The 22,285-nt window shown below is 32.1% G+C and overlaps 1 protein-coding gene and 1 long non-coding RNA gene across 2 annotated transcripts; one reads left to right on the top strand and one right to left on the bottom strand.

Annotated features, from left to right (window-relative positions):
* Positions 1–1,183: 1,183 nt before the first annotated feature.
* LOC109185754 lies at positions 1,184–19,806 on the bottom strand. Its single transcript, XR_002055036.1, has 3 exons — positions 19,695–19,806; positions 19,245–19,548; positions 1,184–1,193 (listed from the first exon to the last, which is right to left on the bottom strand). It is a non-coding gene; the product is annotated as an uncharacterized LOC109185754 (long non-coding RNA).
* LOC109185753 (ethylene-responsive transcription factor 1B-like) lies at positions 11,660–12,455 on the top strand. The gene has a single exon (XM_019335707.1). It carries the CDS (start codon positions 11,731–11,733, stop codon positions 12,391–12,393), a length of 663 nt encoding a protein of 220 aa, XP_019191252.1. The 5' UTR covers positions 11,660–11,730; the 3' UTR covers positions 12,394–12,455.
* Positions 19,807–22,285: the final 2,479 nt, after the last annotated feature.

Raw genomic sequence — 22,285 nt, 5'->3', positions numbered from 1 at the left:
CATTCAAAGGCAAATAGACGTGCAATTGATGCAATTTATGGTACCAAAAAGGGGGGTTAATTACCCATACAAATCGTTTGTAAATCTCACAAATTTCATTAGAAATTTAGTTATATGTTATTGAAAAGAATGCACAAGATATAACAAATACTGCCCAGAAGTTGTGCACTTGAAGGCATAAAATTGTGCACTTGAAGACAAAAAATCTGCACCGAAGGAAAAAAAGGGTTCACTTGAATGCTAAGTTTTTTTTTAAAAAAAAAAAATTACACAATAGTAAGACACACATACACTTGTCGGCATAAATTAAGCACTTGTAAGCATAAAGAGGATCACTAGAATGCAAGGGAGAGAAGAAAAAAAAAAAAAAAAAAGACACTAAAAGGGAAAATTCGAAGGAAATTAACTATGCACTCTTAGAAAGGAAAACATGCACGTGAAGGCCAAAGATTTGCACTCAAATGCACAAAGATGTGCACTCAAAAGGAGAAAGTAAGTACTATAATAAAAGCGATGCACTCAAAGAAGGAAAAATGTGCACTCGAAAACAAAACACAAGCTGACTTATTTGCTCAAAATTACAAGAATTTCACTACGCGTTTTTTAATTATCTTCAATCTGGGTTGTTGATTTGGACTACATCTATGCTTGAGACTTAACCTTATTTTTTACCTAAAGACCTCCTGCGCATGTGATCCGCATCATATATATATATATATATATATATATATATATATATATATATATATATATATATATATATATATATATATATATATATATATATATATATATATATATATATATATATATATATATATAAAAGCTTAGGATCCCATGAGAACACGTCCTTGGAGAAAACTAAGAATCAATCTCAGTCTTAGATATGTAAAAATTGGACGGATCAGATAAATTTTTTTTTTTAAAATGTGGTGCCGTTTTCTAATTATTGCCAACTTTAAAAAACATGATGAAATTATTGTAATTATCGTCAATTTTATCGTGTAATTTTTAACATTATATTATGCACTTTTTAACAACCTAAAGTGAATTTCTATATAACTTTTAAAAGTATCAACGAAAAAATTAAATTTTAAACCTAAATAGTAAATATTAAAACCTAAGTAGTAAAAAGTGAGCCCTTCAACTAAATATAACAAAAAGAACTAAGTCGTAAACTCTAAAATTTAAACCTTAAGCGCATTGCACTTTTACATTTTGAAAAATGTAATATTTAATGCTAAACGTGCACTTTTAATACAAACTTTTAAGAAACAGGATAATAAATACTTGTGTAATATAAGTATTTAGGTGGAAATCAAAACCATTCAACAAAGGATAACAATAGACATTTCAAACAAGGGCATTTTTGTTTGTCATTTTGTTTTCACGCCAATTGATTGCACTAAAATATTTGCACAATGATCACGTTCACAAAATGGGAAAGAATTAATGAAATTAAAATACAAACACAATTCATCACTGCTTGAGATTGGGAATAGTAATACGAAAGTGGAGAGAAGAAGTTTGCAGTCACCTCGATGAAAGAGGGAGGAAACTCCAGTGCATTAAATAGCTTGGAAACTAAATTAGATATTAGCGTTTGATGTAGAATTTGTCATTAATGAATTCAGAAGTAAATATTATAAAATAAGTGAAGGGTGACTTGGTCAAATTAGAACATATATAGTTTATTAATTTATTTAAGAATATATAGCTACCATATACTATATGAGTGTGACTTTTGTTGAATTTGTCTATGCAAAGTTAGCCTACTGTACTGTTAGAGTTACCAAATGATGGATATAAAATGTCTTTTTTTTTTTTTTTTTTCTTGATTTGCAAGCTATTACACAATAATGGAGTTTATCTAATGCACACTCTTAAATAGTAGTTGTTGATTTATTCCCTCGTCAAGAAAAAAAATTGCCTTTTTAAAATATATCGGTTGAGTATGAAGTGACAATTTTGGTCAATATTTTACAAAGTGACAATCTTTAATGGTTTAGAACTATAATTTACGTTTGTATTCCAATATTAACTAAAAGACTAACGTATGTAATACAAATGTGATGGACTTTAATGGTCTGGAACCAAAACCATGGACTTTAATGGTCTCTAAGGAACCAAAACCTCCACTTTATAATTTTTTTTTTTTTTAAAAAAAAGGTTAATAATGCTTATGTCTATAATTGAAGTACTGAAATTACTAATTCATATATATATAAATACAAAAAAAAAAAAAAACAAAACAAAAAAAAAAAAAAACAAAAAGTGCTATTTTTCCAATATCTTTAAAAATAAATTTATTTCTTGTGAATTTCATATAGATTTAACCTTACCCAACAAAATATTTTCATTTATATAATATAAATATCAATCAATATAACTTAATAGACCGGTACGTGAACTGACTGTGGTTGAAAACTTCCATCACCATAATAAATGCCCCCTCCAAAAAATAATAATAATAAAGAAGGATTTTCTAGAAATTTCCAAAAATATATACATCCAAGTTGGCGCTCACCATTGAACAGGAGGTCCTACTCTAACAGTGGAATTTATATATCCAGTCTTCCTGGAAGACTTTCAAATTAAAACCTCACAAGACATCCAAGTTTCCATGACTTTTTTTGGTTCCTTTTATTGGTTATCTGTATCTAGACGTATCAAAATCCATCGTTTTCAGCTGGCCATCAGTCAATTTTGTTGTGTTTTGTTTTCTGGTTGTGTTTGTTATCTATTTATTTGGGGGGTTTAAGTGAATAAATCATGGTAAAAGAATAGGTTAACTTGGATAAACTTAATTATGGCCACTAACGTTAAATTGGTTCACATGAATCCTATGGTGTAGCCACCTATCCAACGTAAGATCGAGAATGTTTTATTAGGTATACAAGTCGAGGTAAGACACGTAACTTTTTTCTTTTTTTTTTTTTTTTTTTTTTTTTTTTTTTTTTGTGATTCTTGAAAATTCGTGTAATATCATGCATACTATTTTGTGATTTTACATTAAACTTCAATTATTAAGCAAGTGTCATCTTAAATCAATCATATCAACAATGTACGATTTGATTTCATCATGATATTATTGTCTAATGTTACTAAAAGTCTAAAACACATAATTAAACTCAAATTCATGTGTAACACTTGTATCTTGTGATATCTCATTATACTATATAGCACCAATGGCACTATTATTTGCATTCAATGTGTATTAGACTTCAAATCAAATTTCATGTGAATTGAGTTAAGCTATCATCACTTTGATGATTCAAACTAGACTACTGTGAACACTTTCTTTTATTTCTCTTCGTAGAATAGAAAAGCGCCCACCACGTCAGCACACATAATACAACAATCACAGTTTAATCATGTGAAGAAAAGTCAACATTTCTATAAACAGCCCAAAAAAAAATTAAAAAAATCTTGTGATTGAATAACAAAAAGTTATGGTTTTATCCCTCAGGTGTAGATAAGATGATGTAAATTTCTTACTACTTTATCGAATGGCTTGAGTTTGAGCCCTAAAAATGTAACTATTGGAAAAACGTTTTAAAATCCTTCAAATATTTACAATTAATTGTTTTGGTCCACTGTCAAAAGTTGTAAAACTTATCCTTACTTTGCATAACAGAAAACACTATAAATTTTAAATTCACCTTAGATGGAAAAAAATATCAAAAATAAAAATTTAGCTATGCAGTAAAGGGAAATCAAATTAAAGATTTTAAGTCGTGCGTGCGAAGGTGATAATTGAGGAGATTACTCTGGCTGGGCATCCAATGTCGTTGGATGAACAAAACCTCTATGTCTTTCGTGGTATTCGGCCAGAGTTTCGTGCTATAGCGTCATTGCCGGTTAATTCAGGGTCTCCGGCTGATATTGATGAGTTGTATGCTTTTTTGTTGGCTCAGCAATTCATTGATTCTTATGATTCTTGTCGTCTAAGGGTTCGTATGGTGATGGTGGACGACGGACTGGTGTACCTTATGCTATGGTGGATCAGCGTCATGACCGCTCAAATGATGGTGGTTGAACATGTGATAGATGGAGGACGCTGGCGTGGTGGTCGTGGAGCTCATCCTGCTAGACGTGGTGAGCGAGGGGGCGTGGTAGTGGATATCCTCTCTGCCATATTTGTCGCAACCGTGGTCACATTGTAGTTACCTATTATCGATGATATTCTAATTGCTCGGCCCGCAATCTCACCTTGCCTTTTTTGGTGATAGTTCACTAGTGGAGCATGGCAGTAATCTCTTGTCGCATAGGTGGTTTCCTAACACTGGAGCCACGAATCATGTTACCCCTGACTTGAGTGTATTGTCGGCGTATGAGGGGTATCACGGTGATGATACGTTGCGTGTTGGCAATGGTGCAGGTTTGACTATTTCCCATGTTGGTCATGCTTCGATTCCTACGTCCTATAGGTTTTTAAGGATGTCTGATGTTTTGCATATTCCCGCTCTCTCTACATCATTATTATTTGTTCAACACTTTGCTTCTGATAATAATGTCTTTTTTGAATTTCACCCTTCATTTTTTGTTGTGAAGGATCTCGTCACCAGGGATGTACAACTTAGAGGTCCTAGTTCGGGAATTCTCTATCCGCTACTTGTTTCTCCCCGTCCTGCTGCGTTTCTTGGCATAATCGTTTAGGTCACTTGTACTTTCGTGTTTTGAGTCGAGTCTTACAATCTTATTCGGTTAGCAATAAAAATGTTAGCTCGTCTTCGTTGTGTTATGCTTGTCAGTTATGCAAATCTTCTCATTCTACTTTATCTCGCGTAGAGTCATCTAGTGCTAATGCACTTGATCTTATTTACACTTATATTTGGGGCCATACGCCTGTTTTTTGTCTGATGGATATCGGTACTTTGTTCTTTTTGTAGATCATCATACGCGTTATACTTGGTTTTTTCCTTTGCGTTTGAAATCTGATATTTATAAGGTTTTTGATTAGTTTCGTGTTATGGTTGAACATTTATTTTCTCGCTCCATTAAGTCTATTCAATCTAATTTAGGAGGAAAGTATCGTAAATTGCACTTTGTGTTCTTGTCTCTTGGTATTGTACATCGTAAGTTTTGTACGTATATACATGAGCAAAATGACTGTGTGAAACGTTGTATGTCATCGTCATGTTGTTGAGATTGGTCGTGCACTGTTGGCTCATGGCAATACTCCCTCCAGGTATTGGGATTTTGCTTTTTGAGAAGTCAGTTTTTCTCATTAATTATTTACCATCGTTGGAGAGTCATTTTCCAAATTATATTGTTTCGTTCTCCAACTTCATATTCTTTCCTTCGTGGTTTCAAGTGTTTGTGTGTTTCCATGCTTTCGCCCTTATAATAAACATAAGATGAATTTTCGGTCTGCTCTTTGTGTCTTTCTAGTTTATCATGAGTTTTTCTGTGGTTATCGTTGCATGGATCTTAACACTGGAAAAATATTCATTTGTTATCATGTGCGTTTTGATGAGGCTGTCTATTCATTTGTAGAGTCTTCTTCTATACAGGTTCCACGTGGTAATGTTGAAGTGGGACCTTGGGGTGTTGGTCCCTTAGTGTCATCTTATAGTGGCTATAGTTGGTTCTTCGTATCGTACCTGTTATACTTAGGATGTTCGTTTTCTAGAGTGGCGTGAGGCGATGGATCATGAGTTTAATGCATTATTACATAATAACACCTGGTGGTTGGTTCGTGCAAAGTCTGGCATGAATATCATTGGCTACAAGTAGGTTTTTCATTCCAAGCGTAAAGCTGATGGATTATTGAGTGTCATAAAGCTTGCTTGGTGGCCAAAGGTTTTAATCAAGTAGTTGGTGAGGATTTTTTTCGACACGTTTAGCCAAGTCGTTAAGCCTACCACGGTGAGGTTGTTGCTATATCTTGCCTTGTCGCATGGCTGGTTTTTGCTGCAGTTGGATGTACATAATGCTTTTTTGAGTGGTAGACTGCAGAAATTGTGTACATGTGGCAACCCCTTGGTTACTCTGATCCAGTTTATCCTAATCATGTTTGTTTGATGTAGCGCTCTCTTTACTGTTTGAAGCAAGTTCCTCGTTCTTGGTTTAGGCGTCTGCATGATTTTCTTATTTCTGTTGGTTTTCAATCTTCTAAGACTGATGTTTCCCTATTATATTATTCAAATGCTGGGTCGTCGCAGATTTTTCTGTTGGTATACATCGATGATATTCTAATTATCGGTCATGACTCTCAGTTGATTTCTTCTAGGCTCCAGCGCTTTTTCTGTGGTGTTTAAGATTCGTTATCTGGGCGCTCCAAGCTTCTTTCTTGGGATTGAGACTATTTCGGTGGACGGTGGTATTTTTCTTTCTCAATGCAGATATATGGGTGATATCCTTAGACAGGCAGGTATGACTAAGTATAAGCCTCTTGCTACCGATGTGTCAGTTTCTCGGTCGGATGGTTCTCTTGCTGAGCCGTATGAAAATCCAACTCAGTATCGCAGCCTAGCGAGTGCCTTGCAGTATTTAATGGTTATTAGGCTTGACTTGTCATTTTCTGTTAATCAGCTCTGCCGGTTCATGCATTCTCCGACGGTGGTGCATTGGAGCTTGCTTAAGTGTGTTATTCGCTATGTGAAGGGTACAATGCATTACGGATTGTGATTGCGGCCTTCAACCTCCAGTGATCTCTATGCTTTCTCTAACTCCGACTGGGTTGGTTGTCCTTTCAATGAGAAATCTACTAGTGGCTTTGTTGTGTTTATGAGCAGTAATCTGGTGTCGTGGGTGTGACACAAACATCGCACTGTGGTTCGACCATCTACTGAGGCTGAGTATAAGTATATGGCCAATGTCTCTAATGAGGTTACTTGAATTGCTTCTTTGCTTCAAGAGCTTGGTTTTCCTACCGTGGATCCACCTCGGTTGTGGTGTGATTACTTAGGGGCGACGTACCTCTTTGCCAATCCGGTGTTTCAGGCAAGGACCAAGCATGTGGAGGTTGACTATCACTTTGTACGTGACAAGGTGGCTCCAGGTGAACTTCAAGTCAATTTAATTTATTTCGTCCAAGGATCAACTTGCGGACATATTCACAAAACCGTTGCTGGCTATGTGTTTTGAATTTCTTCGAGACAAGTTCAATGTTGTATCCTACCAACCTTGTGCTTGAGGGGGTATATTAGAACTCTATATATAGTTATAGTTCCTGTATACTTCTACTTCCGTGAATATCTCTTTTTGTATATATATATCCTACTGTTGTATACATACATTATTATTGTGAATATGCACACAACTTCTGGGTTCCCAGTACTCATCAGCCATACCATGTAACTTACCTCTTTCATCAAGTCTCTAGGACATGAGCGGTGATGGGCTCTTAAATTTAGAATTCAAATTTAAATTAAAGATTTTAAAGTTGTGTAATACACTACTGGAAATTATGGAATTTCCGACCACCTGAAAGTGATCTTAAATCAAGTCAAAAATCTTGTTCCGACCACTTTTGGTATCCGGAAAAACCTTTGTTGCTATTTCCGACCACTTTTTGGACTTTTTGGTATCAACTTAATTTAAGATTATTTTCAGGTGGTCGAAAATTTCATAATTTCCAGTAGTAATAGAACTACAATCGTTATATTGTGGGCCCTAATTCAATACACATAATTTGACTTCATAATGTATAGAATTCATGGTCATAATATACAGAATTTATGTTCATAAAATAAAATTAGGGGAAGAATATGATGTTGTATATATGAAATCTTTTTTATGCAGCGACCTGTATGGGACTGATATATCGAGGGGTCCAGGGTGTGACTTTTCTAGAAGCGTGACATGAAGAATTATACAAAATATACAAAATAATGGTCAACAGAGTCCTATATATAGGCTATAGGTGACGATATATTCTTATTAAAAAAATAGGAGATGAATTATCAATTTATTAATTTCATGTTGTTTTTTAAAAGAGATATTAAAGCAACATTATAAGTAGTCATGATAGTAGTGAAAGCAATGAGAAAAAAAAAATGCATATTTGCAAAAAAAAAAAAAAAAGTTGGGACAAAATAATAATAATAATAATAATAATAATAATAATAATAATAATAATAATAATAATAATAATAATAATAAATGATGACAAAGAACATCTTTATCTAATAAATTAAATTTTGTATTAACACCGAAAGTAATGATCGAGTAAATAAAGTATAATTCTTGTTGTTAAATGGTAATGGATATGATTTGCATTACATTTCCAATTCACCCTTGTAACTACTTTTTCAAATGTACCATAAGTTGTGCATAGCAAATGTAGCAGATATCATGTCTTGGACATTAAAAAAAAATAACGTATAAAAGTGTGATCATTTATGGACATTAGGACTATCTCAAACGGTTTTGTCATTCATCAAAGTCTTCATCATCAATTGTTAGTTTTTGGCCTATTGCAATAGTTTTGCATTTGGGAAAGTTCGAGGAAAAGGCACCAGAATTAAAAATCGGATATTCTTTTATTAGTTCTTTACTAAATAAATACATAAATAAAAAGGAAAATAACAAAATTGGGCCATCTTAATTTTATTGTTATTCTGTTATACAATTATGTACATTCTATTATACAATTATGTATATTTGAAACATGGAATTTTTTTAAGAGTTAAGAGTTTATGTATATTATGTATTATGTTAGATTATGTGTGTCATCATTTCAAAAAAGATTATGTGTATTCTGTTATATAATTATGTATATTCGAAACATGAAATTTTTTTAAAGAAGTTAACAGCAACACGGGAAACGAAATTTTCAAAAACAAAAAGTACAAAACAACGTCGTTTTTTACCAGGGCACACAATGCATTATGTGTCCTGGTGCACGATATAATTTGCAACAAAATGGGGTAGGAAAATAATAATATTATTACCTAGGGCACTAGACCCAAAAGAATACGTACAATGCCTGAGACACCAGCCCAAATAATAAATAAATAATACAAAATAATAAATAAATAATACAAGCTATAACCAAAATAATTAAAATAGAAATAACAATGTTACCGCTAAGAATTGAACCCTGGTATGTCAGTAGAAGGGAGAAGACTCAGACCAATGAACCAGAAGGGGTTTGGTGAGCCAATGGATGCTTTTTAAGGGGAGGGAACGATGCCTATTTATATTGTTGAAGGACTCACGGATGTTGACAAATGGACAGCAATGGGCAACCATCATTCCTAGCACACACGTGTCCCCCACTACTTTGCTTCTAACGCACTCCCATGCATAAGTAGAACTTCTTGCTCTTTAATATACAAGATATTTAGTAGCTTGGTGGTTTAGAAGTTGTGTTGTTATGCTTAAGGTTGTGCGTTCAATACCCCTTGGTAACATTGCTTCCTTCTTTGTCCTTAGCAATAAAATGGACACCCTCCGCACTATAGGTTGAATCTCTAACTCTAAGGATCCAACAAGAAATCTGTCCACTTTGAACATAATTCAAATGTACCATAAGTTGTGCACTTGTGCATAGAAAATGGCGCAGATATGATGTATTGGACATTTTTTAATAAAAGTGCGACCATTTATGGACATTAGGACTATCTCAAACGGTTTTGTCATCATATCATTCATCAAAGTCTTCATCCTCAATTGTTAGTTTTAGGCGTATTGAAATAGTTTTACATTTGGGAAAGTTCGAGGAAAAAGAACATAATTAAAAATCGGATGTTCTTTTATTAGTTCTTTACTAAATAAATAATTTTTTTTTTGTTTTCAAAAAAAATAAATAAATAATATTTTTTTAAAAAAAAGGAAAATAACAAAATTGGACCATCTTAATTTTGTTTTGAAATGCAAAATTACATATTTACAACGTAAATGGGGTGTCATCAAAACGTAGACATTTTTGATAGAAATTGGAAGGTATGTCCAAAATAGAAGTTGGATTTGTTTATTCCAGCCTTTCCAGGTCCAAAAATGAAGTGAAATAATTTGCTGAAAAATGTTCCTTGTATTATACTGATCTTTGATAAATATATTTTATTTTAATTATATCGAAGTTTAAATTTAATGAAATTACACATTTATTATTTTATATATTTTATCCTCAACTCACCAAATTTAAGTAATTCTTGCTCTCACTTGGAAGTTAAGTGGGTAATATCAACAATGACGAAACAACGGATATTACAGAAAATACTCATAAATTTTTTAGTTAAAATAGAAATTGTAGCTATACTTCTTTTTTGATAATAAATAAATAAATAAATATATATATATATATATATATATATATATATATATATATATATATATATATATGGTCGCGTTCAAGTGTCCACCGGCATTAACATGCATATCTTTAAACTACTAAAGGATTGTATTGCACCGGACACGAATGCACCACAAGTTCATCCAGACATGTCCCGGAACTGTTGCAGTACATCCATGATCCATATAGTAGTTGCGGTGCATTCATGTAGTAGTTGCAGTGCAATACTTTAGCAGTTCATTTGTAAGTTCGAATGTTAAGACTAGTTTGCATTTGATCCTAATTATATATATATATATATATATATATATATATATATATATATATATATATATAAAGTCATGTTCAAGTTTTACTGACACTCTTAGTTAAACTCGTCTCACAAAATCTTTTTATTCTAATTTATTTTTTATCTATAATTTATGAATTATTACATCAGATATTTCTCACCGATCCAAAGTTGAAAATTATAGTTTGTAACATGCATCTTCAAGAATGAAAACATTACAAAAAGCAAATTGGTAAGTGTACACGAGAAATGCATTACGCTTTACCAAACCATGAATACAAAATATAACAAAATTCAGTTTTAAAAACCCCCAAAAATGAGGTTAAAAAAAAAAAAAAAAAAAGCTTAATAATTGGACTTTATGATATCATTGAACAGAAATCTCTTACTCGGCCGCCAGAACAGATTTGACCCACGTGTTGGATTACTTCGTTAGTCAAGTTGTCAATATTTTATTCACAAATAAATCTCAAAAACATCCTCCTTAGACACCTTTCGTCACTTTCTCCTTCGTCTGTCTTAACTTTTTTAAAAAAAATATATATATATATATATAATTACCAAAATTTCAGAAAATATTACTACTTTCCAAAATTTGGAAAAAGCACTGGTTTTAAAACGATTATTATAGTGAAATTTACAGATTATTTATAACAAATTACTAATAATAAAATCTAATTTTCATCAAAATGCAATATCCACATTTCTCCACTACTCTACATTATTATAATTATTAATATTAAATTTATCTATATTTGAGATGATTCATCAAATGATTACCTTCCCTCCTTGCAATCTTTTGTTGACTAAAATCAGAAAACGAGATTTACCTAATGCATACTATCCGATAGTGACTACTGATTTCTCTCATTATTTAAAAAATTTATAAATAAATAAATAAAATTATCTTTTGTTAAAAACGTTGTGATAAAGCAACATAAATGTGATCCTCCCAAATAGAAGGTCACAGCTTCAAACTTTTTTACTGTTGAATAACATTATAGCAACTGCAGACTTTCCCGTAAATGAATAGATTATCCATAAATAATACTCGTACTATGTAAGTGTTAGATTTAGTTTACGTAGGTCCCACTCTTGAGTATAAATAGAAGCAGAATTCCATGCTTATTCTCATAATCATAATAACAGAGTGAAACAGAGTATAGTCTAAAACAGAGCAAACGCTAAAGAAATAAAAATGGATTCTTCTTCTTCCTCATCCTTCTATGTTCAAAATTCAGACTTCTCTTTCGAACCGCCGGAATGTTTCCAGTGGGATTACCGGAGTTTCGACGCCTCCCTGCCGTTCAACGTGAACGACTCCGAGGAAATGCTCCTCTTCGGAGTTCTAGCGGAGGCGGCGCAAGAAAACTCGGAGACAAATTCCTCGGAGACAATAGTCAAGGAAGAAGAAGTGAGCTCGGAGGAAACGAAGAAGGAGAAGCCGTACCGAGGGGTGAGGCGGCGGCCGTGGGGGAAGTTCGCGGCGGAGATACGGGATTCGACTAGGAACGGGATTAGAGTGTGGCTGGGGACGTTTGATAGCGCGGAGGCGGCCGCCCTGGCTTATGACCAAGCGGCGTTCTCGATGCGGGGGTCGGCGGCGATCTTGAATTTTCCGGTGGATACAGTCCGGGAGTCGCTCCGGGAGTTGAGGTGCACGGTGGAGGAGGGGTGTTCTCCGGTGATGGCGCTCAAGAAGAAACACTCGATCAGGAAGAAAAGCTGCAAAAAGAGTTGCAATAATAGGGAAATAAAGGTGGAAAATTTATTGGTTTTTGAAGACTTAGGCGCAGAGTATTTGGAACAACTTTTGAGTTCAAGTACTTCTTCTATTTCTTCTTCTACTAATCCTTGGTAAATCCAACCTAAAACTTAGCCATTTTCATTATATATATAAAATATGTTTATGATCTTTGTTTATTTTATTTTTTATTTGTAATTTTCTTTTGTATCTTTAAGTCCTCAATATTTGGTTAAAAAATATTAGCTACTACCAAAAGAGACTTAGGTGGGAGGGATTCATAATTTATAGATTCATAATTTCTGTACTGTAGATTCATAATTTTTATACTGTAGATGCATAATATTTGTACTGCGAAGACGAAATAATGTGATTGCGAAGAGAGAAACGTCATTAACAACAAATGAAAAACAAAATTATGAATGTACAATATAGAAATTATGGATCTACTCTTGTTTTCACCATGCGCATAGTGAACATGTTTCTACAGCATAATTTGCGCAGACTAATCCCCAATCGCATCGGACCCGCCCAATTAAGGGGCAGACTATATTGTATTTCTCTTTATTTCGATGGGATATAACCTTTGTATTTTTATTTCTTATATTTGTTAACAAGAAAGACAAGATGTTGATAATGGAGTAATGTGAATCTTAATTGTGATTAATGATAGTTTGGGTCTCCATTATTTTTTGTACAGGACAAAGTGTCAATCATCAACTACAAAAACAAAAGACAAATCTCATATACAATAGCAAAAACTCACATTATAGTTCCCATGCATAACCAGATAGTGAACAGTTATCTGTCCATCCAAATCTTGAGATCAAGATTAAAGAAACAAGATAATATATACAAAAGTTTTTTGATAGTATACTTAGGTTTATCTAAATTGTTGGATACAGGGTGTTGGATCCGTTGGTGGAAAAAACAAAAATAAATAATAATCAAATAAAATATGATTATTATTTTCTGGAAAACAAAGGAAGGAAAGATGGAGAATTTGGCTAGTGTTTGGTGTTGGGTTTTTGCAAGAGTCAAGTGATCACTCTTTCCTTAAAACCTTATTTGTCACCTCCCAAAGATGCTAGGAGCGTTGTGGTCTAGGCTTCCCATGATAAAACTTGCTATGATTCAGTGTTTGAGCATTCAAACAAAGAATCCGGCGAGCAAGACAAGGTTATGAACACAGTATGGCTAAGAGAAGGAGTAGAAGCAGAATTTTGAAGCTGGGAAAAACAAAGTTTCGTGTAGTGTGCTTGTTGTTCTCTCTGTGTGTAAAATCTGCTTCTCACTACCCTCGCTTATATAGGGATCAAGGAGTTAGATAGCTTTTAATTTGGCATTTAAAAGCACCCCCACAACTCCTGTAACAGCAACCACTAACAGCTGAATTAAAACCCCAACGGTCACAAAAGGAAGGAGCTTCAGTTTAGCCACGAAAAAGGCCGAACTCACAAGGCCAGCCAATTTTCGAGGCTTGAATCAAGCCTTTTTCAATCTCATCTAGTTGGAATTTGATTTGCACCCCCGCGCGAGAGAGCCTCTATACTATACAATTCTACAAGTTTCAAAAGAGCTCTTGTATATAGGGGGGGAAAAATCCTCATTCCAAACCAATGTGGGACAAAGCTCACTTTTCCCTTCATTTTTCCAACTCAATGGGTCTACTTTAAGAATCAATATCTTATTCACCCATTATCCGTTTTGAGCGTACAATATATCAATCTCTTCGTCTCAATACGAAGAACCCGAATACACTTTGATCCGATCCAAATCGAAAGTGGACCCCACTGATAATTGTACCATAAAATAGCCACTTAATATGTCATTTTAAGCTATTTTTCCAACACAGGGAAGCAATATAATATCTCAAAGATATGGTCTAAAAATAATAATTTATGTACTAGTAAAAACGTCACGATTGGATAAGTTACGTTACTCATTTTGTCACCTTATTTGTACATCTTGTATTCATAGTATTATTATGAAAATATAATTAATAATGAATAGTTTATTTATGAATAAACATGTATGGTAGGTATTTTATCACATTGTTTGAATACATTTTATTCAAAGTATTTTTCATGTGTTCCACAGCCGCTAGTTTAGCATGATTTTTGACTGATCAACGTGAGCTTTAAGGAAACTTCTATTATTTTTATTTTGGAAAAATGGCACTTTTTCCCCCTATGTTATATGCTTATAGTACTTTTTTCCCCTGAGTTATTCATGCATCCATATTTGCCCCCTCAATTATTATAAAAGTGGCAGTTTTTCCCCCTGATAATATTAAATAGACATTTTTACCCTTAAAATACATATTTTATTTATTTCTCTTGTTCAACAAATTATTGTTTATACGTAGGGATGGCCACGGTTCGGTTCGAACTGAACCGAACACTATAGCAATCAAATAAAAAAAAAACGGTTATGATTCATAACATAACCCAATATTTTGGTTTCCGTTTATTAAAATTGTGAAGTGAAAAAAATAGATTCTGAACCGTGAACCAGAGGTTCAAATCGGAACAACTACTAGCAATAGCTTAAAATTAGAATTATAATATTTGCAAATAGTGTATGTTTTTTTTCGCATTTATATTGACTCTCACATATAAGTATATATAATCGCGATTTGGTTTTTATTTTGAATCGTTGTTTCACAATTTCGGATCCAATTTGAACTATTGGTTCAAACATTATTTTAATATTTTATTTTTTTATTTTTAAAGTATTCTAAATTCAACAATTAATGTATTTTATTTTTTCAAATTGTGGTTATAATTTGTTGAGAAGTAAAATAAAGGAAATATTTATTTTAAGGGTAAATATGTCCATTTAATATATCAGGGGGGAAAATTACCACTTAAATAATATAGGGGGAAAAAGTGCTATAAATATATAACACAGGGGGAAAAAGTGCCATTTTCCCTTTTATTTTTATTATATTATTAGAATTTTCATTTATGGTGTCGATTGACATGGGTGCTAAAACTGCTAATAATATAATGTTTGGTATAAACCGTATAATACATAAATATATAAGGTATAATAATACCTGCTATAATATATAACTAGTATAACACCCGTGCGATGTAGGGATAGTAAAATATATTCAATAATTATATTATTTATCAAATTTAAATAATGTAAATAAATAAATAAATACTGAAAATATTTTATAATATTCTAACAATATTTTATTATAATAAAGTATGTATAGTACCTAATATCAAATTTTGCTTTCTAATGACTTAGTGTTGGGATTAAATAAATAAATAAATAAATAAAAGACCATATACCCATCACTTGTCAAACTACAAAAGTACCATAGGCATACAATGAGAACTATACCAAAAAAATCACAAAGGCTGAACCTAATTTGTGAGTATTTATAAGTAAGCTAAGGGACATATAAAAGTTAGAGTGCAAAGTGATTTGCTAGACACAAATTTTGAATTTGAAAATTTTAATTAAATGTGGTCATCACAACAAATAATGTATTTGACTGTCTAAAAGTATTAAAATTTGCATATACTAAACTATTACACTAAATATAATGTAAGATTAGTAAGTGTAGGTTATATGTATTGTTTAAGGTTTCCAAGATAATATATTTTTTTAGTAAATGTAGGTCATGCGTGTTGCTTCCATGGTGGACCAGGATCATTCACCTTCCATGGTGGATCCTGGTCCAAAACGATGTATGTCAATTAGTACATCATAATTAATAACATTATATAGACTATGTTCATAATATTTGTTCTATATGTCCATAAATCAAACCTTAGTGTCCATAAACACAAAACTAAATATACATTATATACATTTTCATTCATCTATAATTGGTTCATAATATTATATTCATTCTATATGTTCATAAAAATAAAGCTTAATGTTCATATACAATATACTTTGAACACATCATGTTTAGTAATATTCATTGTGTGCTATACTCATAATATTTGTTCTATATGTCTATAAACATAAACATTAATGTTCATAAACACTAAACTAAATATACATAATATGTATTTACATTCTCTCTATAGTAGGTTCATTATGTTCATAAAAACAAAGTTTAATGTATATAAATATTACTATACACGCATCATGTTTAATAACATTCATCTCGTACTATGTTCATAATATTTAGGACCAAATGTGATACAAATTACATACTCATGCACCTAATTAGAAAATTTTAATAGTCAATGATCAAATGTGATTCATGTATAATAGTCAGTGAACTAAAAGTGAAATTTATTATAATATTTATTCTATATGTCTATAAACATAAGTTGTAATGTCCAAAAATCCTAAACTAAATGCACATAATCACATGTATTCCCATTCATTTTATAGTATGTTCATAATGTTATTTCTATATGTTAATAAAAACAAAGCTTAATGTATATAAATAGTACACTAAAGTAATGACTTTATGTACCTATAGATTTATTTAAAAATAAAAATAAAATAAAATATATCAATATGGATGTTATTCAAATTAAAATATCTTAATTAGAGCTTTTTAATGATAAATTTTCTATACATTAATTTTTTTTTTTGAAAATAATTTTATTTTATTTTTTTAAAAAAAGAAAAAATAAATTCAAGTTGAAATTAACATAAAATTACCATATGAAAGGAAAGTTTAATTAATTTTACTTTTAAATGACATTTTTGTCCAAATGATTGATATTACATAAATGCCTTGAGTTTGGGCGGGAAAACTTAGCTAGGCACTTCTATTCTATTATCTATCTATATCTATAGATAGATATAGATTGTATCGAGTACTATTGATACTGACAGTAATTAGATGTTAAAATTGTATCAAGTAGTATTGATACTGTAGTTGAGTGACATGATTGTGACTCTCCCAAATGGGAGTTTATAGATTTGAATCCCCGTGGAGGTATTTATTCTTTGTGTTTCACCTTGCATTATATGGATAGATCTTGTTCTATGAATTGAACACCATTTGAGGCTTCTTTTTTTTTTTTTTTGGTGCGCTAGAGGGATCCAAAGGTCTGATGAGCCCCTCTCTCAAGCCCTATAGCTTAGCAATGAAATTGCTAGTGATACCAATTTTAATAGAAAACCCCACAACTCAGGAACCATTATGGTCGCGAATAAGACCTCTCGCACTAGCCAAGCCGATCATTTGAGGTTCCTCCCGCACTAGCCAGGCCGACCATTTGAGGTTCCTCCCGCACTGGCCAGGCCGACCATGTGAGGTTTCTGACCATAGTTATAGAGAGCAAAATTCAAAAAGCATTATATTAAAGGAAACAAAATGTTATACTTGTCATCAAATTGATACTATATAGAAGTAAAATTCATAAAGCAGAACTAAAAAAATCAGTCAAGAAGTGCAAACTAGCTTCTTATATTCTTCACCAGATCAGAAATGGCATGCTCCGATATGATCCATAACCTTAATTCTCTGGGTTCACAAATAACTTCATTGCAACAGAGGCCACTCTCTTGTAAGGCAGCACGTTCCATTGTTTCGCATTCATATACACCTCTGCCAACTCCAATATAGTGCCTTAGCTTGGGGTGGATGATGCGCACTACTGGAAATTATGAAATTTCCGACTATCTGAAAGTGATTTTAAATCAACTCCAATATGAACTTTTCTCGCTTGTGCACTATTAAACAAACCAGGAAAGAGAGTATAATGGATTTCGTGGCTATATGGAAGAAAGAACTAAATAATATGTGAGATTGACCAATCTAAATACAATCAGTTCCAATGATAGGTCGGTGACAAATGCACATTTTGAAGAGATAGATAGAAGATCTAATCTCGAGGGAATACTTTAGCCATTTTGTGAAATAGTCCGGGCAACAACAACCGAATCGACCCAAGAATGTGTGGTGGAAGGGCGATGGCTCCAAGCCATCCCACTTCTTACACAAAAAAAGAAGAAGTACAACTAGAATGTATATAGAGGGGATGGGATGGGTTGGAAAAAAGATGGATTCAAGATCAAAACAAAGAAAGGTTGAGTGCGCGCCTTTGCTCGACGACAAGTGGCTACCATGTGTATATTTTTGTGTAATAATAATAATAATAATAATAATAATAATAATAATAATAATAATAATAATAATAATAATAATAATAATAATAATAATAATAATAATAATAATAATAATAATAATAATAATAATAATAATAATAATAATAATAATAATAATAATAATAATAATAATAATAATAATTTAAAGCATTTTCATAAATATGATAGTTATTTATAAAAAATAATATGTTTTACTAAAATGATTTACATATTTATTATGTGATATACAGTTTTAATTTGTGTATTTTATTTTATCAATTTTAAATTTGTGTGTCAAGCACCTTGGGCTTAATTGATTGTGATTATAGTGTAATAATGTGGATAATACTCAAAAAAATTGTGTATTTTGGTCCTATTTGGTAAATAGTTATTAGCTGTTAACTGTTAGCTGATTGTGTTAATTAGATGGTATAACCAGGGACGGAGCCAGGATTATATGAAGAGGGGGGGCGAAACACGATTTAAGAGTGAACAATTAAATACATTAATATTTATTTAATATAACCAAAATACATCACTACATTACAAATTTACTAAAATTTAGAACGTATCTCTTGCATACCACGTACAATCATTTATAATTGAATATATACTAAATTGTTTTGCAATTTGCTTTTCAATTTTTCCATCTATATCGGGGTGGGGCTACTGGTCTTCGGGTTCGCACTTTATGGCATTTCCACTATAAAAAAATCAAATCCCTCACTAACAAACAAGTACAAATAGTACGAGAATACCTAGATGACAGAAATAAATACTAATTGACTTTCAAAATATTTGATTAAGATATAGCAAAAGGCAAACCCATGGAAGGAGCTAAGGCAAACCCAGTAACCCTTGGAAGGAGCAAAGCAAAAATGAGTTCTGACTAAAAGTGGAGAATAAAGTAAAAAGAAGATGGTTTTCTTTGCTCCTCAGCAAAGCAAAATAAAGTAGAAGAAAAAAATGGATTTTCTCCTCTTTTTCTGCTTGTTGCGTACTGTCTGAATAGAATCAATAAAATTGAGATGAGTTGAAATGGAGTAATAAAATAGAGAGTTGAAGTGGAGTAGTCTTTAAAAAAAAAAAGTGAATTTGTGGTCTTGACTCTTGAGAAAACAGAATGAAGAGTGGAAAGTTACCAAAAAAAAAAAAAAAAAAAGTAGCAGTCCACATGCATTGCTGCATGACTACCTTTCAAACTTTTTTTTGGTGTCAACTGTCCAGGTCCTTCTCTGTCCGTTTAACGGTCCAGTCCATCCGGTTCGCTCCGAGAGGCACAAAAACTAGCCCAAAAAATATCGTCACTTATGAGAATTGAACTCGAGTTATCCCGAAACTACCTCTCAAACTTTTAGTTTCTCCCCATGTATTTAATATACTCCGTAATACATGCCACATAGGAGTGACCCAACACCACAAAATATATAATGATGTAAATTTGTAAAGGAGAATTTGTTGAATCGTTGAGAAGCTAGGAAGGGGCAAATATTTTGAGAAGGGGGCGGGGGGGGGGGGGGGGGGGGGTGGAATTACTGAGTGGGGGGGCTGGGGGCCAATGTATTCCTTAAAAAAATTTGGTTGGGGGAGCCATGCCCCTTGCAGATTAAATGTACTTCCGTCCCTGGGTATAACTAGTTGATAACATTAGCTAATTGTAGAAATGTGTTTGATAAATTAGCTATTAGCTATAGTTATTTGAGTATAATTTCTTTTCTCAAAATGTTAATTGAAAAATTTACTTTGAGTAACTTTTTAAATTTTAACATTTTAGAGTACAAAAAATTAATTAACCAAATATTTATATTAATTTTTAAATCAAATCAAAAAATTAATAATAATTAAATAAGTCAAAATTAACCTATAGATTAACTATTTTACAAAACAAGGCCTTTACGTAATTGGCATAAAAGTAGTTGCATAAAATTAGGGTCTCTAGTCTCTACTCTCTAAACTGTCGTTGTCACTTACATCTATATTACGGAATATATACGTACGACGTTATCTTTTTTCTTGGAGCCTACGCAATTCCGTACTATAAATTCGCCACCCACAATTCTACTTTTCACACTCTCATCGTAAATTCGTAATCACACCCCTAATCGACGTTATATAAGTTTTCAAAAATATTCATTGTTGTAGAATTAATACTATATATTAAGTATTATTAACAGTATAGGCAAGAATTTTAAAGATGGTAAAAGATTAAATATATTTATTCTTCCAAAATGTTGAACCCTAATTCTAGGGGCTCCCACACTCTAGCCCGGCAGAGTATTTGGAAGGATGTAAATTATGGTGACTCAATTGAACATGAATCAGAGAGGCCAGACATTTGCTCACTGAACACAAGGAGCCTCCTTCACTTTGAGAGGTTGCTCCCATACTGCCGCTGGTGAGACTCGATCCAGTTTCAGATTAAATATATTTATAGTTTTAGATATGGTAAATTATTAAATATAATTATGGTAACATTTAATATATACCAATAGAAGTTTAATAATGTAAGATAGTTAGTTTGACAAAAGTTATAATAAAATATGAGAAAATATTTGATGCACCGTCGTTGTATAGGTACTATACAACGGCAGTGAACCAAAATACGCCACTTCATTAAATTGTAAAATCAACTTCAACTGAACCCTTTTATACAAATTATAATAATTTTAATATAGTATGATTATTTTATTTTATTAAAGATAATTATTATAATCAATTGCGCCATTGCCGGCAAGAATCGGCACATCACCGGAGATGAAATGGGAATGAACATGGTCTCCAAGGGGGCGTCGAGAGAACAAGAAGGGATTAGAACCCGATGGAGAAAGCACAGAGAACAAACAAGAGCTATTAAATTAAAACGAAGTATAGCATGTTCTTACAGGAAGGGATTAGAACTCCATGGAGGAAACACAGAGAACAAACAAGGCTTTATTCTCCTCTGGCACAAGGCACTCCGAACAGATCAGATCCTTTTGAAGAATCATTTCCAGTTCATGAGGGAAAAACGCAGCAGAGAAACCACACCAGTAAACGAGAAGCCACAATTAGCAAGTCAATCCGCAACAAAATTTTGTTCTCGGTGCACATGGCAACAATCCACCACATCAATTAAAACTAAATAATAGTATTAGATTTATTTTTCTCGACCTTCGATCCAGTTTATGACGGCGAGTTTTTTGTCAGAGTAGTAGTCCATACATTCTAGACGTCCTTGGAGACCATGTTCATCCCCATTGCATCTCCGGTGGTGCGCGAGAATCTCATGTGCCAATTCTTGCCGGCAATGGTGCCATTGATTATAATAATTATCTTTAATAAAATAAAATAATCATACTATATTAAGATTATTATAATTTGCATAAAAAGGTTCAATCAAAGTTCACTTTACAATTTAATGACAACGACGGTGCATCAAATATTTTCTCATAAAATATTTGTAGTGTAATGTACAATTCAATAAACATAAAAATAAATGACATAAATCATGGGTAATAACATTGATTCAATCTTATAATTTTTTTTTTTTTTGAAAATAATTGTAATTTATGTCCTTACTTATATGCTAATTATAAATGTCACATTTCAATTCTATGTGTATAAATATTGTTATTGAATTGTTTGAACGTGTGTATATATTGTCCATCCTCATTATAAATGTTGCCCGAATTCTTAATTTTTTTATGAGGGTGAGGCAATATATACACATGTTCAAACACTTTATGGACACAATTTATACCACTTGTGTGACATTTATAATTGGTCTATAAGTGGCGGTAAGAAATTACATTTTTTCCTTTCTTATTTAGATTTTAGATATTTATATTATTGTGTAATAATAATAATAATAATAATAATAATAATAATAATAATAATAATAATAATAATAATAATAATAATAATAATAATAATAATAATAAATTTGATAGGT

This window comes from Ipomoea nil, unplaced genomic scaffold, assembly GCF_001879475.1.
Source record: "Ipomoea nil cultivar Tokyo-kokei standard unplaced genomic scaffold, Asagao_1.1 scaffold1361, whole genome shotgun sequence".
In the NCBI taxonomy this organism is placed as follows: Eukaryota; Viridiplantae; Streptophyta; class Magnoliopsida; order Solanales; family Convolvulaceae; genus Ipomoea; species Ipomoea nil.
Note: the sequence above shows the minus strand (reverse complement) of the source record. Positions and strands in the feature narration are given on the sequence as shown.